The sequence below is a fragment of the Crocuta crocuta genome, unplaced genomic scaffold (assembly GCF_008692635.1).
Source record: "Crocuta crocuta isolate KB4526 unplaced genomic scaffold, BGI_CrCroc_1.0 scaffold1944, whole genome shotgun sequence".
In the NCBI taxonomy this organism is placed as follows: Eukaryota; Metazoa; Chordata; class Mammalia; order Carnivora; family Hyaenidae; genus Crocuta; species Crocuta crocuta.
In genome coordinates this window covers 175,483-196,209 of record NW_027528394.1, presented here as the reverse complement: position 1 = coordinate 196,209, position 20,727 = coordinate 175,483, and the positions used below count along the sequence as shown (strand labels likewise).

The following is a 20,727-nucleotide window of genomic DNA, read 5'->3' as shown; positions in this document are numbered from 1 at the left end:
TCTCTCTGGCTATTAGCCAGAAAGGAAAGGGGAACCTTTATTCTACAACTTCAAGGAACTAAATCGTGCCATAATCACATGAACTTTGTTGAGAACCCGGAGTTCCAGAATAAAGTGCAGGCTGGACAATATCTTGATTTTATACTTGTGAAACACTGAGCTAAGAAACCAATGTCAGACTTCTGACTTACAGAACTGTGAACTGATAAATAGGTACTGTTTGAAGTTGCTAATTGTGTGATGATTTTTTAATGAAGCAACATAAAGCTAATATACTTTCCTTTACAGGAGTGTGGTAAATGGTAAGATAAGAGGATTCAGAGTCAGACGATCTTGAGTTCAAATCCCAGCTCTGTAAATTACTAGCTTAATAAATTTGAACTCTTTGCTCTCTCAGCTTCTCTGAGATTCAGTTGTCTCATTTGTGAAATGGGAGTACTACCACCTAGTTCTTAGGGCACTTAGGAGAACCAAATGAGAGAGACTGTTTGGCACATAATGAGCCCTCTTTTACTCTCATCCATTTCTAAAGAGTAGAGAGTGAATGGCTTGCAGGTGACCTAACTCAGGCATGGGGAAGAAGAACAGCAGGATTAAGATAACCAAATACAGCAGAGAAGGGAAGAGTATAACACATTTATGAGATGAAACACAGTAACTCAGTTTTTTCCTGCATATAAATGGCTGTAAAACTGAATTCAGACCCTAAATGTAGTTCTAAGTGCTAAGTAAACATAAAGACATGCTTGGTGAGGGGCTGCAAATTCTTTGTGAAACCAGACCAGGTCATACTTACATGAATGTATTTGAGTATGTGTGTGTGCAGGTGCTTGTATATTACAGTGCTTAAATACAGGGGTCATGATCTCAAATATCTTCACTAGTCAGGCAGATATGTAAATGAGGAAAATAGTCGAGTGAACATAAAGAGGGTGGGCTGGGGACAGTGAAAAGTAATTGATGCTCTGCCTAAGGGCATTCTATGTCGATTTTCTAAACAAAGACTGCTGGGCAATTTTGTACGTGAATATTGGCCTGGGGAAAGCCAGTTTGTGGCTTCTGACTGAAGTCATTCCAGCCATCTTTTCATTCATTGGGACTGTAGTCAGGGGATATTACTCTATGACCTTGGGGACATCCTTTTCCTTCTTTTGCACTTAGTTTTCTCATATATGTATAAAAAGCAATAGTCCCGAGCAAAGAATTTGGAGTCATACCACCTGTTGTAAAGTCTGTCTCTACTGCTTACTGACTTTGGACAACACCTAGCCTTTCTGTACCTCAATTTCCTCAGCTGTAAAGTGGGGATAATATTAATACCTAATGAATGAAGTTTTTAATGAAGAATATATAGACACTGTGGTGGGTGCCTGTGAGTAGAGGGATGATTCTACACCACCGGAAGGACTCTTCAAGACTGAAACATGATGGAAAAAAATACAATCAGCTTAAGGAGGCACAATGCAATGATGATATCAAAGTTCTAAAATGTTATTTACAATAAAGTGCTTTTTATTATTCTGGTGGTGTTCAGAGTCCTTTGGGATATATGACCTTGAGCATATCCCTTGACTTCTCTTACATCTCTGTTTTCTCAACTATATATTGGTTCATATCTGACCTGACTACTGCATAGTACTATTATTAGGAGGAAATGAGATGATTTCAGTGAAAGTCCTCTGAATACACTAAAAGTGTATGCCAATGGGCAGGCTATGAAGTTTTCCAATAATGGATCTTTAGTTAGAAAATATTTTTAAAAACTGCTTAGGGCGGCAATCTATAAGAGTTATTGCCTTCCACCTTGGGCAGCTGGTCTCAAGCAAAGGTCAAGGGACAAACTGATGGGTCACAGAATCCCAAGATAATAATAGGATCTATCTCACAGAGTTGTTTTAATTTTCCCTAAGAGAAAGCATGCTAAGACAAAGGTGCTTACAACACAGTAAATTCTGTAAGTCAATAAATTGTGCTTTTTATTTTTGTTAGCTGCTAAGCCCCACATTGCTCTGCTTCATCCCCTTTAATAATTTTTCAAGTTTACTTATTTATTTTGAGAGAGAGAGAGAGAGAGAGAGAGAGAGAGAGAGAAGAGCAAGTGAGCCAGGGAGGAGAGGCTGAGAGAGGAAGAGAGAATCCCAAGCAGGCTCTGTGTTGTCAGCACAGAGCCAAATGCAGGCACTTGAACTCACAAACCATGAGATCATGACCTGAGCCCAAGCGAAGAGTCAGTCACTTAACCAACTAAGCCACCCAGGGACCCCCCACTCCCTTTATCTTAAGCAGGTAAACTTCTTTCTGAATAAGGTAACTGATGAAACATATAGAATTTTCACAGGGATTAAAATCAAGTAGGAGAGAGAATCAGAGGCCCCAGACATCAAATGTACTATATCAATAGAGCCTTAAGAGTTCTACAAGTTCCTTTAAGGGCCTCTGAGAGAAGGCAGAGTGGGCCTAAACATGGCTACTTCTTTCAAACAAGAATATCAGTGCTTTAGTTTATATCTACATTTGGGACTCTTCGTCAGATTTTGTTTAAAGAAAAGGTTCCATTGACAAGAAAATGTTTGAAGGCCCCAGATATTGTCTATCCCTTCCTCTTCCATCCAAACCAATCCCTATTTAAAATGTGAGTAGACTGAAGGCCAAGCTAAGCTTTGCCCAGGTCACACAGCTAGATAGTAGCAGACCTTTTACAAAAGACTCAGGTACCCTGACTTCTAGGGTAATACTCTTTTCATTTCATCAGGCTGAATAGCATGTTATTGGGGACAAGGGTAAGTTGGAGATGAGTGGGGAATAAGTAGGACAGGGACAAGAGACAGGGAACAGAGCCAGTCCTTGGCAAGCATGGAATGAAAGATTAGTAAGGGGTACATCCAAGTATAAGTGTACACTAATAAGTGTAGGCCAAATTTTCTCAGGCAAGAAGGCTCCTTGGTCCTTTCCCCCATGCCTCCATTCTCCTCCCAGTCCCAATTTTGAGGCAGAGAAATAGCTGGCAAAAATATTGTCAAATTTTATCTTTCAAGGTTTATGTTGAGCTATTTAGTCTAATGGTTTTTAGTTCATGGAGGAGTAAATGTAATTAATAATAGAATGATATGCAATTCTGCATATCCTCGCCAAAGCACAGGATCTGGCAGAAACTATTTCCAAGTCTCTCTCTGACTAGTGAGCCAGAATAAAGAGGGTCACTGTCCAGATACCATCCTGGGTGAGGGGCACAAGTCATTACCAAAAATCTGCTCATATGAAACTGCAGAGCCTGGAAATGCTTTCACGTACCAGGCTTTTCCACTGGAAAAAGTAACTACATGAATTTAGAGCATACGTGCTTTTACAATTACATTTAAACTGACATTAAAAACAAATGTGAAACAGCCCAAGCTGAACAGGTCAGCATGACCTGGAAAGCAAACCAGAGGGAAAAAAAAAAAAAAAGAAAGAAAGAAAGGGAAAAAAAAGAAAAGTAAAAAAGGCCCAAAGTTAACAGCATTAATTCTGTCAGTCTGTTGTAAATAAGAAAATACCATTGGTGTATTAATGGTTTTATTAAGGAAAATTCACTAGCAGAAATATTCAACGTTTAAACAAATATAAAGCAGTTAAAAATAAACTACATTAGCTTTTCAATCCACATTAGGGAACCTCTCCTTGGCCTAGAGATTCAAATTCTGTCCCAAGGAGTGGGAAACTCCCCTCCCTCCTGAAGTTTGGCTTTTTTCCAGAATGTTGCTGACTCAGGAGAAGGAGAAAGAAGGTGGGGGGGGGAGAGGGAGACAGGGAGGAAGAGAGGGAAGGAGGAAGGGAGGGAAGGAGGAAGGAAGGGAGGGAGGGAGGGAGGAGGGTGGAGGCTGGAGAAGGAAGAGGAGGGGGGAAATGCAGATCCCAGGCGAGGCAAGAAACAGTGCTTGAACTCTCATATTTGTCTGCCCTTAGTCTCACAGACTCCACATCTACCAGAAGGAAACTGGTTTCAATGTGGAGCCTTTGGGGCAAGACAGAGAATAGAGAGATATTACAAACTCTAAGTGCCTCTCCACTTAGAATAATGCAAAGTTGGAGTCTGGCTTAAGAGAAGAACAAGACCTCACACCTGATGGAGAGGCAAGTGGATGATGTGAATGAGGAGTGGGGGATTATGGGCTACTAAGTCTAGAAGTAAAAGGTACTGTCTGATCCACTTTCGTCCTTCATCATAACTTCAAGAGCAAATAAGAGAAATAGGCACTGGTTTTTAGATTTTGCCTTCCTCACTCTTTATGAAAGGGTTAATTAAGAGTATGTGCTTCTGAAAACAGAATCATCTTGACTTTGGGAATAAGGAGAAAATAACTGACTCTAGTCTTCTGGTATGTTTGGAGAGAGGGGCCAGCTGGTTTCTTAGGGCTGCTCCTTCAGGAGAAGCAGAAATCCAGGCCTTGTTAACCGAAGTTATGTGGATCAGCTTCTGCCTTCATCTCTGATAGAGGCTAAGGTTAAAATCTAGGTCCTTGGCAGTTGTCCAGCAGAATGGAAGTAAGGGGAAACTCATGGGTTAAATACTGACCAAGTAAAGATGGCCACAGGAGCCTTAGATAGGCATAGTGACTTCTTGTTCTAGGAAGCACCCTGAGTCTCATCAGCAAAGCTTCCTGGCAGCACACTGTGGAAAGTGAGCAACCAAGCTAGAGCTTCACTGCATCCATCCACCTGAATGCCACCACATAGGAGCCAGAATAATCAAAAAGCACTCTGCTAATGCCAAGTCATATTACAGGAATTAACAATCATGATACTACTACATGAAGGATAATTGATATTACTTCTTAGAGATAGTCCTCACAACATCCCTGTGAGGTAGGGAAATGATCAGTTCCATTGCAGGGAGTCATTAACCAAGAGAGTATCTCCTAGCCCCAGTGGTGGAGTCTGTGTTAAGGAGCAATAGCAAGAGGCCCTAAGCTTCAGATTCCAGGTACTTTCAAGTTATCCATTAGAACCTTCTAGAACCCTCATTCTGAATGAAGTTAGTCAGCCTTTCTTTGGTGTCTGATTGTTTTGAGATGCTTGCAATTGCCAATCCAGAATTTTTCTAATATGAAAGAAACTGTGGAATGTAGCAACTTAAAGGATGGGTTTTCACCTAGCAGTCCCCATAATCAGATGCCTGAGTGAGGTCCTCTGATGTAGGAGGCAGCATGCAAAATTTGGGAGTGGAGGTGGCTGCCATTTTAAACCGGGGGTTTTCTTTTCTCTTTTCCTACCTACCTGTAAGACAAGCAAAATGGAAAATTCTTTACTTAAAGTTGTTTACCCCCTTTCTTTTCTGCTTTATTGACAAATATACTAAAGTGTGTATATATATGTTTGTGTGTGCCTCTTTGTACACAGTGGGCAAGAACTGGTGAGAATGGGGGATGTGGAGGAAAGGAAGGGAGGTAGAATTTAACAGCCTCATTACAGCTACTCAGAGCCCAACAAAGACCCCCCTATTTGGTCTTCTGAATTTCTTGCAGCAGGCAAGCAATCTCATAATATTAAAAGCATTATTATTCAGCCTAGATATGGGAATGCTCCAAAATTATTGTCTCTGTGCCTAACAGCTCACTAATCAAAGCTTGCATGCCTCATTTTACACCCTGGGGAGAGTTCTCAGTCTCTTCTTGTGGCCAGCATGACAAACCACCCTGTGTAGGTCTGGACTGGTGACCTTTTATCTTGGTCAAGATCCAGATTTTCTTCTTAGTTCCAAATGCCAGTCTAAGTTTTCTGCAGGTGATTTCCTCAGGATTTGTGCTTACATTTTATTAAATTGCTGACTGCTAGAAGGCTGAAATGTCAATTTTCACTTTAGCCACAGAACCATTGGTCCAATGGGGTTTTAAGCAGGGGAAAGAAACACATTTCTTAAGAGATCTAAAAAGTTCATCCAGGATTAACTAGACTGAGGAAAATGGAACTTTATTCTAGAAAATGTGTGATCTAGGGTAGTGATGCTGTTTCTAGTTTACTTCCTAGATACCTGTTGTCATGGAAATATCAATAATAGACAATTTGAAGGCTCTACTGATTTCTGAGTGTCTGTGTACTTTCTTCCCCTTAGTTCTACTTCATTCAAACATGATCCTAAAGGATGTGCAAAGTTCTCTAAAAAAGCATCTTTCTCAAGTAAATTGTCTATGTATAACTTCAGTTCAATAAGAAAATGTCTTAAAACACTTTTGTGATCTTGAGGACTACATTCTACTTTCTTTTAAATTTTTCATGTTCATTTATTTTTGGGACAGAGAGAGAAGAAAAGAGAGAGAGAGAGAAAGAGCGTGAGCTGGGGAGGGACAGAGAGAGAGGGTAACAGAGGATCTGAAGCAGGCTCTGTGCTGATAGCAGAGAGCCCAACACAGGGCTCAAACTCACAAACTGTGAGATGATGGCTTGAGCTGAAGTCAGATGTTCAACCAAGTGAGCAGTTGACTATCTTTTTAAATCAAAAATAAAATGTTTTCAAACAAGCAGTTATGTTATTTCAAATAATTTGTTTCTGAATTGTTATTTAGAAACTACTTGCCTTTGTATATACGACCTATTGTGTGCTGTGTACTCTTAGCTTTCTGCCTACTGCATTCAAAAAATATTGCCTATGACATCATTTTACTCTCTCAAGAGCAACTGAGGGATTTTAGAGCACTTACAGCAAAAGTAAACAACAATAAAATCTTCCTGCTCCTATTACACTTTAAAAACTCAAGGATTTTAAATGGAAATTTTATAAGTAAGATACTCATTGAAGTACTAGATATGGGTAATCATCAGTTTTGATGACTAGAAAAAAATATTTATGAAGACAGACTACAACATGTATGTGCTGTCCCAGATAATACAGTTTGAAGGAATTAATGAGATATGCTCTCTGGTTTCTCCACATACAAGTTTACTTGAGAACTAGAATTAGAGAGAAGTATAACCTTTTCCCTCCAATGTGCTACCAATATTTATGTAATCAACCACAGCATGGCAATCTAGACCATGGAGAATAGATTTCAAGAGTTGATTAAAAGGTGATACAGAGACCAGAGAACCAAGGAACCAGTACCAAAGGTTACACTGTAATAGAGAAAGAATAGGCCCAAGCACTGACTGGGAGTATACAGGCCAATTCTCATCCAAAATAGAAGTGGAGAGTACAGTGATACATGTTGTGTGCCTACTATGTACCACTTTCTTTAGAAACTTACGACATTCAGGCTTTCCATACTATAGTTGGGGAAACTTAGGCTCAGATATCTAATGATTTGTCCAAGGTCATTAAAATAGTAAGTGGCAGAGCCAGGACTAGAAATGAGGCCTGTCTGTATCCGAGTGCATTACACTATTTCCATTATACCACAGGACTTGTTAAATCAAAAATACAAAAGAAAGAAAGACAGAGGTTGTAAGTGCTGAGTCACATGTGCACATTGATATCAAAGTTCATGGGGGCAATTCTGTTCCATAGTTATACAGATCTGTAGGAGCACTCAGGTATCTGAGGATTGTGTGTGGGAGTAGCATACTTAGCATTGACACTTACCACTTGTATCTCCAAGCTCAAGATTTTTAGGACTCTAATTAGAGTCAAAGGAGAAGAGAGAAAATCCCAGTAACTGAGTTACACATTATTGATTCTTTATGATACTCTGCTGCCTGCTAAACAGGGGGTAGAGTGGACTCAATCACTGGGTAGGAAGTGGGACTCAAATTCTACAAATCTATGATTTCTCAACCTCCTACTTTAGCACAAAGGTTATGTGGTAACACCACAATGAGGTTCTGGGTAGATGTTGAAATGCTCGTCAGAAAGTGTACAAAACGATTATTAAACTTTTTAGGGAAGAATATCTGGATATCCAAAATATTTAGTGATCATTATGTGTGACGCTGGAAGTAATTATATTTCTCAGAAATAACTGGCCTAGCATGCTTCTTGAGTCAGCTGTACTTGTGGTCATTAGAGGATTTCTACAATAATCTTGCTTTGGCTTAGATTATATCCTGATCTTTATGTATGAAAAGAATATNTATGATGACCACTGGGTGTTGTATGTAAGTGATGAGTCACTGAATTTTACTTCTGAAGTTAATATTGTACTGTATGTTAAATAAAAACAAAACTAGAATTTAAATAAAAATTTTAAAATAAATTAAAAAAAAAGAAAAGAATATTGCAGATCCAACATGGTTTACTTTAGTGGTTTTAGTGGCCTCTGGTGCATACTCTTGAGATGTGGTGAGGATGGTCTACTCTTGGTCATGAAGCCATACTTGACTGATTCTCCTGGTGAGCAATGGCACACACATCAACAAAAGAGAAGCCCTGAGCTAAGGGTGTTGTTTGCCTATAGGATAAAGTATTTATCTATACCCAAGTTTTCCAAAGTATATTCCAGTCAACAGTGGTTTTGTAGGATATTAACAGGTGTTATATGGAAAAAAAAAGTGTTTCTGTGGTTGAATTAAACTAGGAATCCTAAGAAACAAAGCTCCTCAAGTTACTTTATTGCAGTACTTGACAAAGTCTGTGTTGTGCTAAAATATACCGTAAATCTTCCTGAGCAGGACCATAATATGTAGATTTACATAAATTATCTGACCTTAAAAGTCATTGAACTAGTTTTCTCAGAACCCATGCTAGGAAACACTCACCTAGATCAAGGCAAGAAGTTTGTACAAGGGAAGGACTTATGTACATGGTCAGTATTTGTAGGTATCAAACCAAATGGCACAACTAACCCAGGAACCAAGGCTGCAATCAGAGGCGTTTAGCAAAATTTGGTGCTAGATTTTTAGAATCTTAACTATAGAAAACAAACTGAGGGTTGCTGGAGGGGAGGTCGGTGGGGGGATGGGCTAAATGGGTGATGGGCTTTAAGGAGGGGTTATGTTGGGATGAGCACTGGGTGTTATATGTAAGTGATGAATCACTAAATTCTACTCCTGAAACCAATACTACACTATGTTAACAACTTCAATTTAAATAAAATCTTGGAAGGAAAAAAATCATATAGACACACAAAATGATATGTGGATAGGTCTGTCCCACGTCATAGATCTTCAGCTGCCTGAAATGCAAATCTTTTAGCATAATAACAGAATCCATTTTCAATGTGGTTTTAGTTTACCATCCCCATTTCCCCAGATTTGGCCATTTTAAACTGCTTACTATTCCTCAAACTCTCAGTGTACTTTTCTTATGTCTCTGTGCCTTTACTCAAACTGCACCCTTTGCCTTGAATGCCCCTTGCCTTATGTCTTTCAACTTCTTCCTAGTCATCTCCTCCTTATCCTTTAAGATGTATTCATTATCACGGTCTGTCTCCCCTTGTTTAAATATTTGAGGTCAGAGATTTGCTCCTCAAAATGCCTACCATAGTGTCTGGCACAGGGTGGGAACTCAATAAATATTTGCCAAATGGGGGCACCTGGGTGGCACAGTCGGTTAAGCATCCAACTCTTGATTTTGGCTCAGGTCATGATCTCACGGTTCATGAGCTCAGGCCCTGTGTCTGGCTCTGCGCTGACAGTGTGGAACCTGCTTGTAATTCTCTCTCTCTCCTTCTCCCCCACTCATGAATGCTCATGCACATGGTTGCTTTCTCTCAACAATAAATAAATAATCTTAAAAATATTTTCCAAATGGATAAATAGATGAGGGAATTGATGGAAAGATCAAAGGACTAGCTAGTTGGCTAGTTGGAAGGATGAACAGATAAATAGATGGATGAATAAATGCTGTGAAACTTGTCTTCCAAAGACCCATGCTGTGAATAGTGTTTCATCACTGGAATCATTCTCTTGTATCCAGAACATATGATCCAGAAGCAGCAATTCAGGGCTGCTCTTTAGCATAGAGAATGTTGAAAGAGCTGGCATCAAGACTGTCTTCAACACTGGAAACTACAAGGATGTTCATAGTGTCCATGATGACATCAGATCATAGCCATGGGCTCCCTGAGCCATTTTCCCAACTACAGAATCCCGGAGGTTGTTTAAAACCTGTAAATCTGTTAACAGTTTTGAGTCTCAGATGTAAAGTTCAGTCTTCTAGTAGGAAAGAGACTTTTCAAATATGCTTAAGTAACCTCTGAATAAAATGCTGAACACTTTAGATTCTCACATGTTCCAGGTTTATTTTCCTCTTCTGGGTTTGGCTGCTACATATTCCTGAAAGACCCACTGTCTTCCATGGTCCAGGAGAAGAGGAAGCAAGCAGGTGCCAATGTCATTTATTAAAAGCTGAGAAATCACGAGTTGCAAAATGCAAAAAGAAAAATATTTGGGAGGGAATAGGAGGTTTCAGTGAGAAGGAGGAGAGGGTTAGGAGAGAAGATGGCAGGTCAGGGCAATACTTTCTTTCTCATTACACCTTGAAAACTTGAAGTATATCATTGGGAAGTGCAGACAAAAGTGAGAGATGGCTGTGTACTTATTCTAATTATGGTCTGTGAAAAACCCACAGGTAATTCACCAGAGGGAAGGTCATTTTCTGGACAGTTATATTTGTAACTATTTTAATAGCCTGAAGGTAGTCTCTAAGGGATGCACTCTGGAATCCAACCACTCCTGGAAACACCAAGAAACACCAAGACCTGCTAAAAAAGAAGCAATGAAGATGTAGATAGGCCTAGAAACAGAAAGGAAAAAAAGCTATGTTCTTTAAGTGTCTCTGAGTTATGGAGATCCCATTACCAAACAATAGATGAAACACTACAGAGAAACAGAGATCTTGAGGCCTTAAGACCAAGTAAGCATCAGCTATAGTGTGCCAGCTTCTCTAAGATACAAGTGTAACCCTTTTGTCCTCCACTCCATCAATAATCTGTATATCTAGTCTATTTGTGGACACATAATATATCCAAGGTAGCTAAAATTACTATTCAAGTCAAAATACTCAGCTCTAGACTATCTTATGCTTCTGAGAGCAATGGATACATAATCCACAAAAAGGCTAATAAGCTTTCTCTAGGACTATAGACACAGAATCACAAATTGGTAGTGCCATAAAGATCTTTGGTAAATCTCATTATCTCAATTTTATGATGGGAAAACTGAGTCTCATAGGGGAGAAGGGACTTGCTCAAGGCCACATTCCTAGTTGCCATTTCAGGATACCATTTTGAGTTGACTGATGGGAAGAATAAAACAAAATTATATGGGGGCGCCTGGGTGGCTTAGTTGGTTGAGCGTCCGACTTTCGCTTAGGTCATGATCTCGCGGTTCATGGGTTCGAGCCCCGCGTCGGGCTCTGTGCTGACTGCCAGCTCAGAGCCTGGAGCCTGTTTCAGAGTCTGTGTCTCCCTCTCTCTCTGACCCTCCCCTGCTCACGCTGTCTCTCTCTCTCTCTCCTAGAAATAAATAAAACATTAAAAACAAAAAAACAAAAAAACAAAATTATATGAATTTTCCTTCAGTGTGATCAGAATGTCTATGCTAAACTCAAATCTCATGAAAAAGGAAGTCTATTGCCTAAGTATTTAAAGGGCCACTCTGCATTTATGTTTTCTATCATTTTTCCATTGTTTTAAGCAAAGGTGTAGTGTACATTGAATTTGCAAGTTAACCATAAACTTGAGAGGGGTTTCCAGCAGAGTCAGGGAATGTGAAGGTAACTTTAGCAAAATGGAAAGATTTATTTTTCAAACAATGGTATATAAGTGGGTAAACACTTGGAATGTTACTGGCATGGTACTTGAATATAATATATGATTCCCTTAATTACTAGAATTGGCTTCCAAACAGGAGTTTGATGGTACTTTTAGTTTTAGGTGATCAGAAGTGATTTCTGGTGATGCTATGCCTGTTAGAATTGTTACATATTATAGGGCATGACAAGTAACTCAGGGTAAAAGCCAACTGGTAAGTGCCTTGAACAGCTTACCATCTAAATTACTAGCCCTCAAATTTGTCTAGCATGCTGTCATTTACCAAAGATGTTCACATTCATCATGTCTCTGTGAGAGTGATACCTCTAAATTACAGATGAAGAAATTGAGGCCTAGAGGGGCACTATAAATAATGGATCTGGGCCTTTAACTTTGGTATGCCTAACTCCAAAGGCAAGATCACTTATATAAGATCAATAATCTTTGTATCTTGTAGACATTTCTTCAAGTTTGCCAGCCTGAGCTCTATTGCCTAGTATGGTGCCTTTGTAGATCATACACATTTAATAAATATCATAGAAATGGAGCTGAAACAAAAGCCATTCACAGCACTTCTCATCTTCTTTTCATTGTGCTGACCAAGCCCATTCAAATTTGAGCACTCTAATCAATAAACCAATTTGAAAACTTACTGTACCTCTCTCTCCATGAAATTTACAGATTTATGCATGACTGATATACAGAGAAGTGAAATTACCTGGTATATACAGACTCTTTTTCAAAAAGGGCTCACTATAATCATGTCACAGACTGCTTTATACAGGAAGATATTGGCTGAAACTTGAAACTAATTTTAAGATTTGAACCCAAATTTTATGAGGACTTTTGTTACCATTAAACATCACTTGCATCAAAGTGGGTTTGCAATTCATATCATCAGATTGAAAAACAAGAGGTTCCGTACCTGGGAGCCCCCATCTCTTACACACAATTCACAGAGGGCTAAATATTGAGAGCTGAGTGGATCAGAACTCTCACCATTGGGTTGTAACAGTCATATAAGAAAACTTCCTCTTATCAGTCCCTTTGTCACCTTTCCTGGCTTTCATTCTGCACTTCTCCACCCCAGTCCTACTTCTTCCTCCTCTCTGTAGACCACAATTGTTGGATTTCTCTGGAGTATAACAAGCAAATAAGAACAAGGTTGGTCTTTCTCAGATATTTGAGTCTTATCTAATGTGGCTGCCTGGAAAACTACTCACAGAGCATATGCCTGCCATGTCTGGGAGTACTAGCCACTTTTGAAAATGGTTCTGTTACAATTGTTTCCAATTGAACCTGAGTTAATTTATTTGCAGGACTTTGGTCTGTGTAAAGACTATTATTATTGGGGCACCTGGGTGGCTCAGTTGGTTAAATGCCTGGCTTCAGTTTAGGCCATGATCTCATGGTTCATGGGTTTGAGCCCTGCATCGGGCTCTGTGCTGACAGCTAGCTCAGAGCCTGGAGCCTGTTTCAGATTCTGTGTCTCCCTCTCTCTTTGACCCTCCCCTGCTCACACTGTCTGTCTCTCTCATAAATAAATAAAAAATTTAAAAAAGACCATTATTGTCCTGTTAAGGAAGGGAGGATGCAGCTATTAATATGAAGACCCACATACAGAGAACAAGTTGGTTTATATAAACAGGTACATGGATAGAGGGATTGAGCACCTCACAGAAAGCCAGGGATGGACAAGTGCTCTAAATTAGCTTTGAGAGGGGGAGGGGAAATGGCAGGATTCTAGGAACTTGGGTTTTCCAGGAGGATAATGAGTAATCAGGTAGGAGGCTACAGTTTCAGACATTCAGAAATGAGCTTACTTTTCTCCAAATTCCATTTCCAAATCAAAGTAGACTAATGAGCTAGCTTTTCTCATGAAAGGTGCTTTTTTTTGGAATCAGCAGGCAGCAGAGAGTACCCTGCCACTGTGTGGATATAAACATGAAGAAATGATGAATTTGGAGGAGGAGGTATAAGTGTAAGCCAAGCCTTTCTGTAATGGTGACAGTGCTCATAGTAGACACAGACTAGCGGACAGAGAGCCTTATGATGAAGGGTTGCCCTTGAAAAAGCTGTATCTTACTTCTGCTAAGCTACAGTGCTACTGAAAAAAATGCTTTTGGAAATTATCGATAGATTTGCAAAGAGAAGGAAATTATTAAAAGGCCTGCTCAACCCTGGGAGAAATGGGATAGGAAACTGGCTCTGCTTGGCAGTCTAGTCATAGACTGCAAAGAGAAGCAGCTTCTCATTCCAGATGGCCAGATCTTATACTGTAGGGAGAAGTTAACTGAGGATATTCCTGGTTGTTTAGTACCAGCCTGTGTCTGGGTCATCCTGCACCTGTGACTATTACTGATTCCATAGTTCTCTCATCCTAGCCATCATTCAATAACACAAGGCCATTATCATTGTGTCCCCTGACTCTACATTCACTTATCCCCTGATGGGTCTTGATCCCTGGTTCACATATTCTGCTCCTATGCTAGGCCCCAGAGTGGGGTGTGACATTGTTAAGGATAAAGAAAGGCACCAGCTGGCTGATGTCCATGGTAGACATGAAGGGGTCAGCCCGAACCTAGAGTATGACTGGCCACCTAAGGAGCACCAAAGAGGAAAATCTGGTTTAAAGAGAGAACAAGAGAATGAGGAAAGGAGAGGGAGAAAGACAACGGGAGAAAAGTATCATACCTCCCAGAGTCATCCCTGCCTCATAGCATTTCCGTAGGCGACAAGATGGACAATTTTTCCTTCGGAATTTATCGATGGTGCAATCATTTCTGCTGGCACACAGGTACTTTTGTTTTCCTAGGAGCACAAACAGAAGAGGAAACACCCGTTAATGTATTTCCAGAGTCTCTCTCCTTTGGCGTTTCTAGGCAGAAAGAACATAGAGATAACCCTGTCAGATGAGAGAAGTGGACAGAGGATGACCCTAAACAATTTGATTACACAGAATTACACAAGCTAGTTTAATTCAATGCTATATTGTTTGGTTTCATAGATGTTTTTCATCTAGATGAACAATTAAGGTCCTGTTAATACTCCCCTTCATGATAAGAACTATTTAATGGTTTTTTAAAAATAAGACATTCTACCTTTACTAAAAGTCAAGAATGTCCATGGGAAAATGGTTCATGACAGAAATTACTACTCCTTTAGCATGGAATAGCAGAGACTTGGGCTTAGGCAATGTTTCTTCCTCCTGATCCTTGTAATCATGCAAAGGATCATACCTGAGCTAACAGAATGCATATTTTTCATAATAAAAATACAGGTAAAACTTCTAAGAAAGAGAAATCCATGAGATTTCTACTTTTTTTTTTTTTTTACAAATAGTTTATTGTCAAGTTGGTTTCCATATAACACCCAGTGCTCATCCCCACAAGTGCTCTCCTCCATGCCTATTTCCCCTCCCCCCCCCACGTCCATCAGTCCTCAGTTTGTTCTCAGCATGTCCCCAGTCTTCTAGGTTATAAAAATCAGAGATAAAGCTCACTCTTAGTAAGTGAATCATACCAAGTGAAAGGAAGTATTCTGAAGCCAGTGGGAGAAAACCAATTGCTGCTGTGTACACCTGGAGTTGTCACAGATACACAGAAACATATACATATCTTCAGACTCATAGATCCTCAGGATCAAATAAAGACATGGAGGTCCATTCAAAAATACATATTTTACTCAATTTTTTGCCTCCTTGCTCCTAACATAGGCCTGACATACAGTAGGCCCTCAATAAACACTGACTGAATGAATACACATGTAGAAGAGGGAGATCCACAGGCATACAGAGTAGTCAGCAGAAACAGACAAGACATACATACCCTGCTGCTCTGAAACATGCAAGACTTCTTTATGCAAGTCCTTCTTATTTACTGCTGTGCTTTACTTTATGTGAGAAGCCTGATTTTAGGGAGGCTTCTTTTGGCAGAGGAGGCATGTTTGTGGTAGGGAAAAGGAAGAAAAATTGAAGAGCTATTGCTATTTGATAGTGGGGGGGCGGAAGCACATAAATTTAGCTATAGCTTGGCTTTTATCTCCCTTTTCAACCCTTAAATGTACAGATTGGGCACAGAAAACACTGTATTATAGTAGGTTATTTTATGTAGGAAACTCCATAGTAGCCAGGTCAGCAAAACCTGCCTCTTCCTTCCTTGCTCCCTCCCTCCCTTCTTTCTTTCCTTCCTTCCCTCCCTCCTCCCCAACACCTTCATCCCCACCCCTTTACTCTCATTCCCTTCCCCTTGTTAAAGGCTCTGAATGCTGGGCTTGAAGGAACTGTTAAAAACTACCCCAGTATAATCCTTTAATTCCAAGGATGAGTTCTGGGAAAGTGACTTGCCTGAAGAACACTCAATTGGAGACCTATGAAGGAAGAATATTGCTACTTAATAGGTACCTGCTATGAACCAAGCCTGTGCTGGCAAGTTCACCTATGCCATTTAAATGAATAACCTCAGCAGTTCTTTGACACAGGTACTATCATTACTTTTACTTAACAGTTGAGAAAACTAAGGCCTCTAAACCAGTACTCTTTCTACATTATCACAGGATTTTATTTGTATTAACAGAATACATAATTTCCTAACAGCCTTTTTCTGCTGCAAACTGCAGATTGTTACTTGTGCACAGAAAGTATGTTGCTGTGAGTGCCATTCAGTATTTGAGTATCAACTCCTAGAAGGGAGGCCCTATATACAATCCCAGTGGGTTTACTTGCAGTGCCATGGGTGTTCTAGAATGGGGACATCCCCAGTTTTTGGTGCCACTGCAATCCTTAGGACTAGTTTGTGACATTAATCAGTAAAATAGGGTCAAATTATGAATACTTCTTTGAGGAATCTCTTCTTCTACAGGAAAATACTAGCTCCTGAACTTAGGTTCGCAAAGGAATGGTTACAGAGCTAATGGATTAGGGCTCCCAGAGGAGTACTAGATTCCACTGCTAAAAGTAAACCATCCTGTGAATGAGGAAGATTACAATGGAAAAAGTATGTTTTCTTTTTTTCCAATTTGGAACTCAGATCATCTCCGTAGCTATACTTCATACTTTGTCCTAGAATGTCTTTTGGCCTAAAACACAGATAACCTCTATAATTTACCCAGGAATAAGTGCAAAGCCCAGTACAACCAATGCCACTGTGTATTAATTTGACATTTATTGAGCATTTATTATGGGTCAGACACGGTACTAGCTGTTGAGGTTATAGAGGAAAATCTCTGCTAAACAAAAATGTTTAAGTCCCAGATAACAGAGAGCACTATGCTGGAAGTCACAAGATTTGAATCCTAGTTCAGTCTTATTACTAACTCACTATATGACCTTCAAGAAGTCCTTTAGCCTCTCGGCTCCATTGATAATATGTAATAGGTTGAACTGGAAAATCACTAATATCGCTTCCAGCTCAAGGGGTCTTTATTTTATTTTATTTAATTCAAGTATAGTTCACATACAGTGCTATATTAGTTTCGGCTGTACAATACAGTAATTCAAGAATTCCATATCCAGTTCAAGGAGTCTTAAAGGATATCTGGATTTTATCCATAATATATTTGTAGAGTCTTTCATATAAAGGTCACAGGTATTACCAATAAGCAAGAAATAAACCAGAATAATGGTGTCTTCACCCTCAACTCCCTTCTTTTAGGATAGTAACTTGCTGTAACATTACCTCTTATATCTGCAGTCTTTAGTTCTTTTCTCTGTTTTCTACAGCCCTTCAAAAAATAAAGGCACTTAATAGGGCACCTGGGTGGCTCAGTCGGTTAAGCGTCTGACTTCGGTTCAGGTCATGATTTCACGGTTCATGGGTTCGAGCCCCGCGTTGGGCTCTGTGCTGACAGGTAGCTCAGAGCCTGGAGCCTGTTTCAGATTCTGTGTCTCCCTCTCTCCCTGATCCTCCCCTGCTCACACTGTCTCTCTCTCTCTCTCAGAAATAAAACATTAAAATATTTTTAAAAAATCAAGGCACTTAATATAGTGTTAGGCACAGCTATAGCAAGCTATATGCAACATATGTATAAACAACATGCTTACACATATGTGTATACTCATGTATGTGTGAATGTGTGTGTGTGTGTGTGTGTACACCCACAGTAGGGTTTCTGAATTGTCTTTGTTTATATGTGTATGTGTGATTACATAAAGTATATAGCATATTAAATCATATAAATGCATGCATATGACACGTGTGTTTCTTTGAAACAGACTAGTGACTCTAAATTTTTAAATGACACTTAATAGTAACAGAAAGGGTAGAGGTTCCCAAAGATAGATATGGAAGGAATCTCCTAAAAATGGAATTGTGACTCATCTGTACAGCTTGGATTAGGAACAAAAATGAGATGTAACAACCTCCCAAGGTTGTTTCCAATCTACTTCTCCTGCCTGAATTACCAACTTCCCCAAATGATGGCAGAGCCACTGTATAATCACTGGATTGCTATTACTTCTTTCCTATTTATCCTACTTCTCCAATATAGCTAAAGTTATCAGCATTCTTAGTAATAACAGTGAATTAAAATACAGTATATAATAACATGTACATTATACATGTTTATTTATATATAAAACATATAATAACAAAGTTTATGACAATAAATTAAAACATAGTATAAAATATAGTAACATAAGATTAAAAATGTCTCCCATTTGATTAGCTTACAAACGTTAGTAACAATACTGTACAAAGTAGTATGATAGGGATTATCGTCTACACCACTACATAGCTGACTAAAATGATGCTAAGATAAAACTGATCTGCCTTATACACTGTTAATTTGTTCCAAATCACAGTCCATAAGGCTATGAATCTTACATATTGGACACAATTTTAAATAGTATTTGGTCACAACACACCCACTCCTCTGTACAAGGGTTGAATTCCCTCTGTAACATCCCTGTAAAGGGTTGCCCCAACCTTTCCTGAATTGAAGCACATTCCATTTCTTGACTCTGTTATAAGGCTCTTCCTTCCAGGACACTCAGCATTTATCTCTTTGTAGCTCTGACCCATTGGGTCTAATTGGAACAACCTCATTTTTGGACTGTAAAGGATATTGAAAGCCTTATAACAAAATGTCCCAATGTGATGCCTGACTCTTCAGTTATGAAAATGGACACAAAGTATTGAAATCTCATGCCACAAGCCACAGGAAGTTGGTGGTAGAGCCAGAGAAAAATCTGGCAACTGCATTCAATGGAGATGCAGTGTGAGTGGGTGAAGCCTCAAGACAGAACTCTGTGGGTTTTAGGTATCCTTGTTCATTGTTTAGTAAGTATATGGCGCTATGAATGCCTTTTCAGTATTCAGTTGACAGAAGTGTAAGTGAGATCTGGGTATGCTCCAAGGTGGTCCTAGAAAGTCCTCTATTCCCATGCAGTAGCCTAGATGACTGAATAATTAACACACAAACTCCTATCTATTTCCTCATTCTCAGATTCTACAAATATTACACTTACCTCTTTAAACACCAAGGCTGTATCAACAACTAACTAATACTCAGTCTCACAAAAAATGTCATTGTGAAATTTTTGGCGAAATACAAAAATTTCCTCTCATGTTGAAGGAGGTTAAGTCCACACTCTGGAACTGCAAACCAGTTGCATATTTAAATGCTTGGTAAATCTATTAGAACAGCTGCAAACGCTTGAGTACCATGAGTACATAATGGGATAGCATGAGGTCCTCTGCTTTCAGCTGGCTCTGAAATCTTTGACTGCCTGATGATGTTCTTCATGGTCCTATTATTCCATCACAATGCTTAAGTATGATCCAAAACTCCAGCAAGAACAGAAGTCATGAGATCACCTTCAGATATTTTCTCCCTAGACTTCCCATTTCTATTGCTTTTTGTCATCCCCATTGGTGCTTCCATGCAGTGGGAGTTGAGGTCAATGTTTGATTAGGCTTCTTTCAATTTTTTCATTCTGAAAAATCCTACTTAAATCAGATCAGTTAAGGCAGGGGAGTTATCCACCACCTGAGGTATCACATCATGCAAATGAGAAGACTGAGTTGTCATGTTCATTATGAAGCTACAAAGAAGACTTAAGAACACAGGACTACTTATCCTTTATTTATTTTTTTAATGTTTTATTTATTTTTGAGAGAGAGAGAGAGAGAGACAGAGTATGAGTGGGGGAGNAATATTGAGGTATATAAAAGAAAACCTGAATTAAATGGAAAGATGTACAGTATTCCTGTATGAGATGATGCAATATTTTAAAGGCTTCAGTCAGTCCCCTTCCCCCAGTAAAATCTACAAATTTAAAACAACCCAAACAAACTCTTGACTAAATAATATCAAAGCTTACCTTAAGGAGTAAAATATATGATATTGCCAAGATACTTTAGAAAAAAAAGTAGTAATATTTATCCTCTCAGACATTTAGTTTTATAATGCCATAATAATTACAGCAGTTTGATACTGACTCCAGTATAGATCAGTGAAGAGACCAGAAAACCCAAAAACAACTCCATATATGTAGTATGTTATTCTAAATCTGTGAAGAAAGGATGATTTATTCACTAAATGGTGTCAGAACTGGCTAAGAATTTGAATAAGAGAATAAAGTTAAATTACTAGTTGAAACCAAAATAAACTCCATGTGGATTAAAGATGTCAATGAAAAAACAAGAACAAAAGAAAATTATTAAAGCATTGTTAGAAAGTATAGGTAATTTGTTTTTTTATTTTTGAAGGTAGAAAAGGATTTTTAAAGAATGACAATAAAGTAACATAAGTGAACATTTTGATTGACTTGACTAGAAAACATTTAAACTTTTTTTTATCAAACTTAAAGATAACCACAAACTAAGGAAAACATATTGGCATCCACTATGTAAAAACAGTGGTCAATTTCCTTGATATATAAAGATAAAAAGTGCAGTAGAAAAATGGACAACAGACATGAAAAGTCAATTAAAAGAGGAAATATAAGTGATCAATAAGGATATGAAAATTGTTCAATTTCACAAGAAATTATAGAAATACAAATTAAAGAAGATATCATTTTCATAAGTCAGACTGATAATGATTAAATACTAGTATTGTCAAA

At 38.9% G+C, this 20,727-nt stretch overlaps 1 protein-coding gene across 1 annotated transcript in view; it reads right to left on the bottom strand.

Moving 5' to 3' along the window:
- The window catches only part of AR (androgen receptor), a 182,252-nt gene that overhangs the window by 18,249 nt on the left and 143,276 nt on the right, over positions 1–20,727 (bottom strand). Inside the window, 1 exon segment of the mRNA XM_077754245.1 lies at positions 14,358–14,474. Coding sequence (XP_077610371.1) covers positions 14,358–14,474 — 117 coding nt within the window.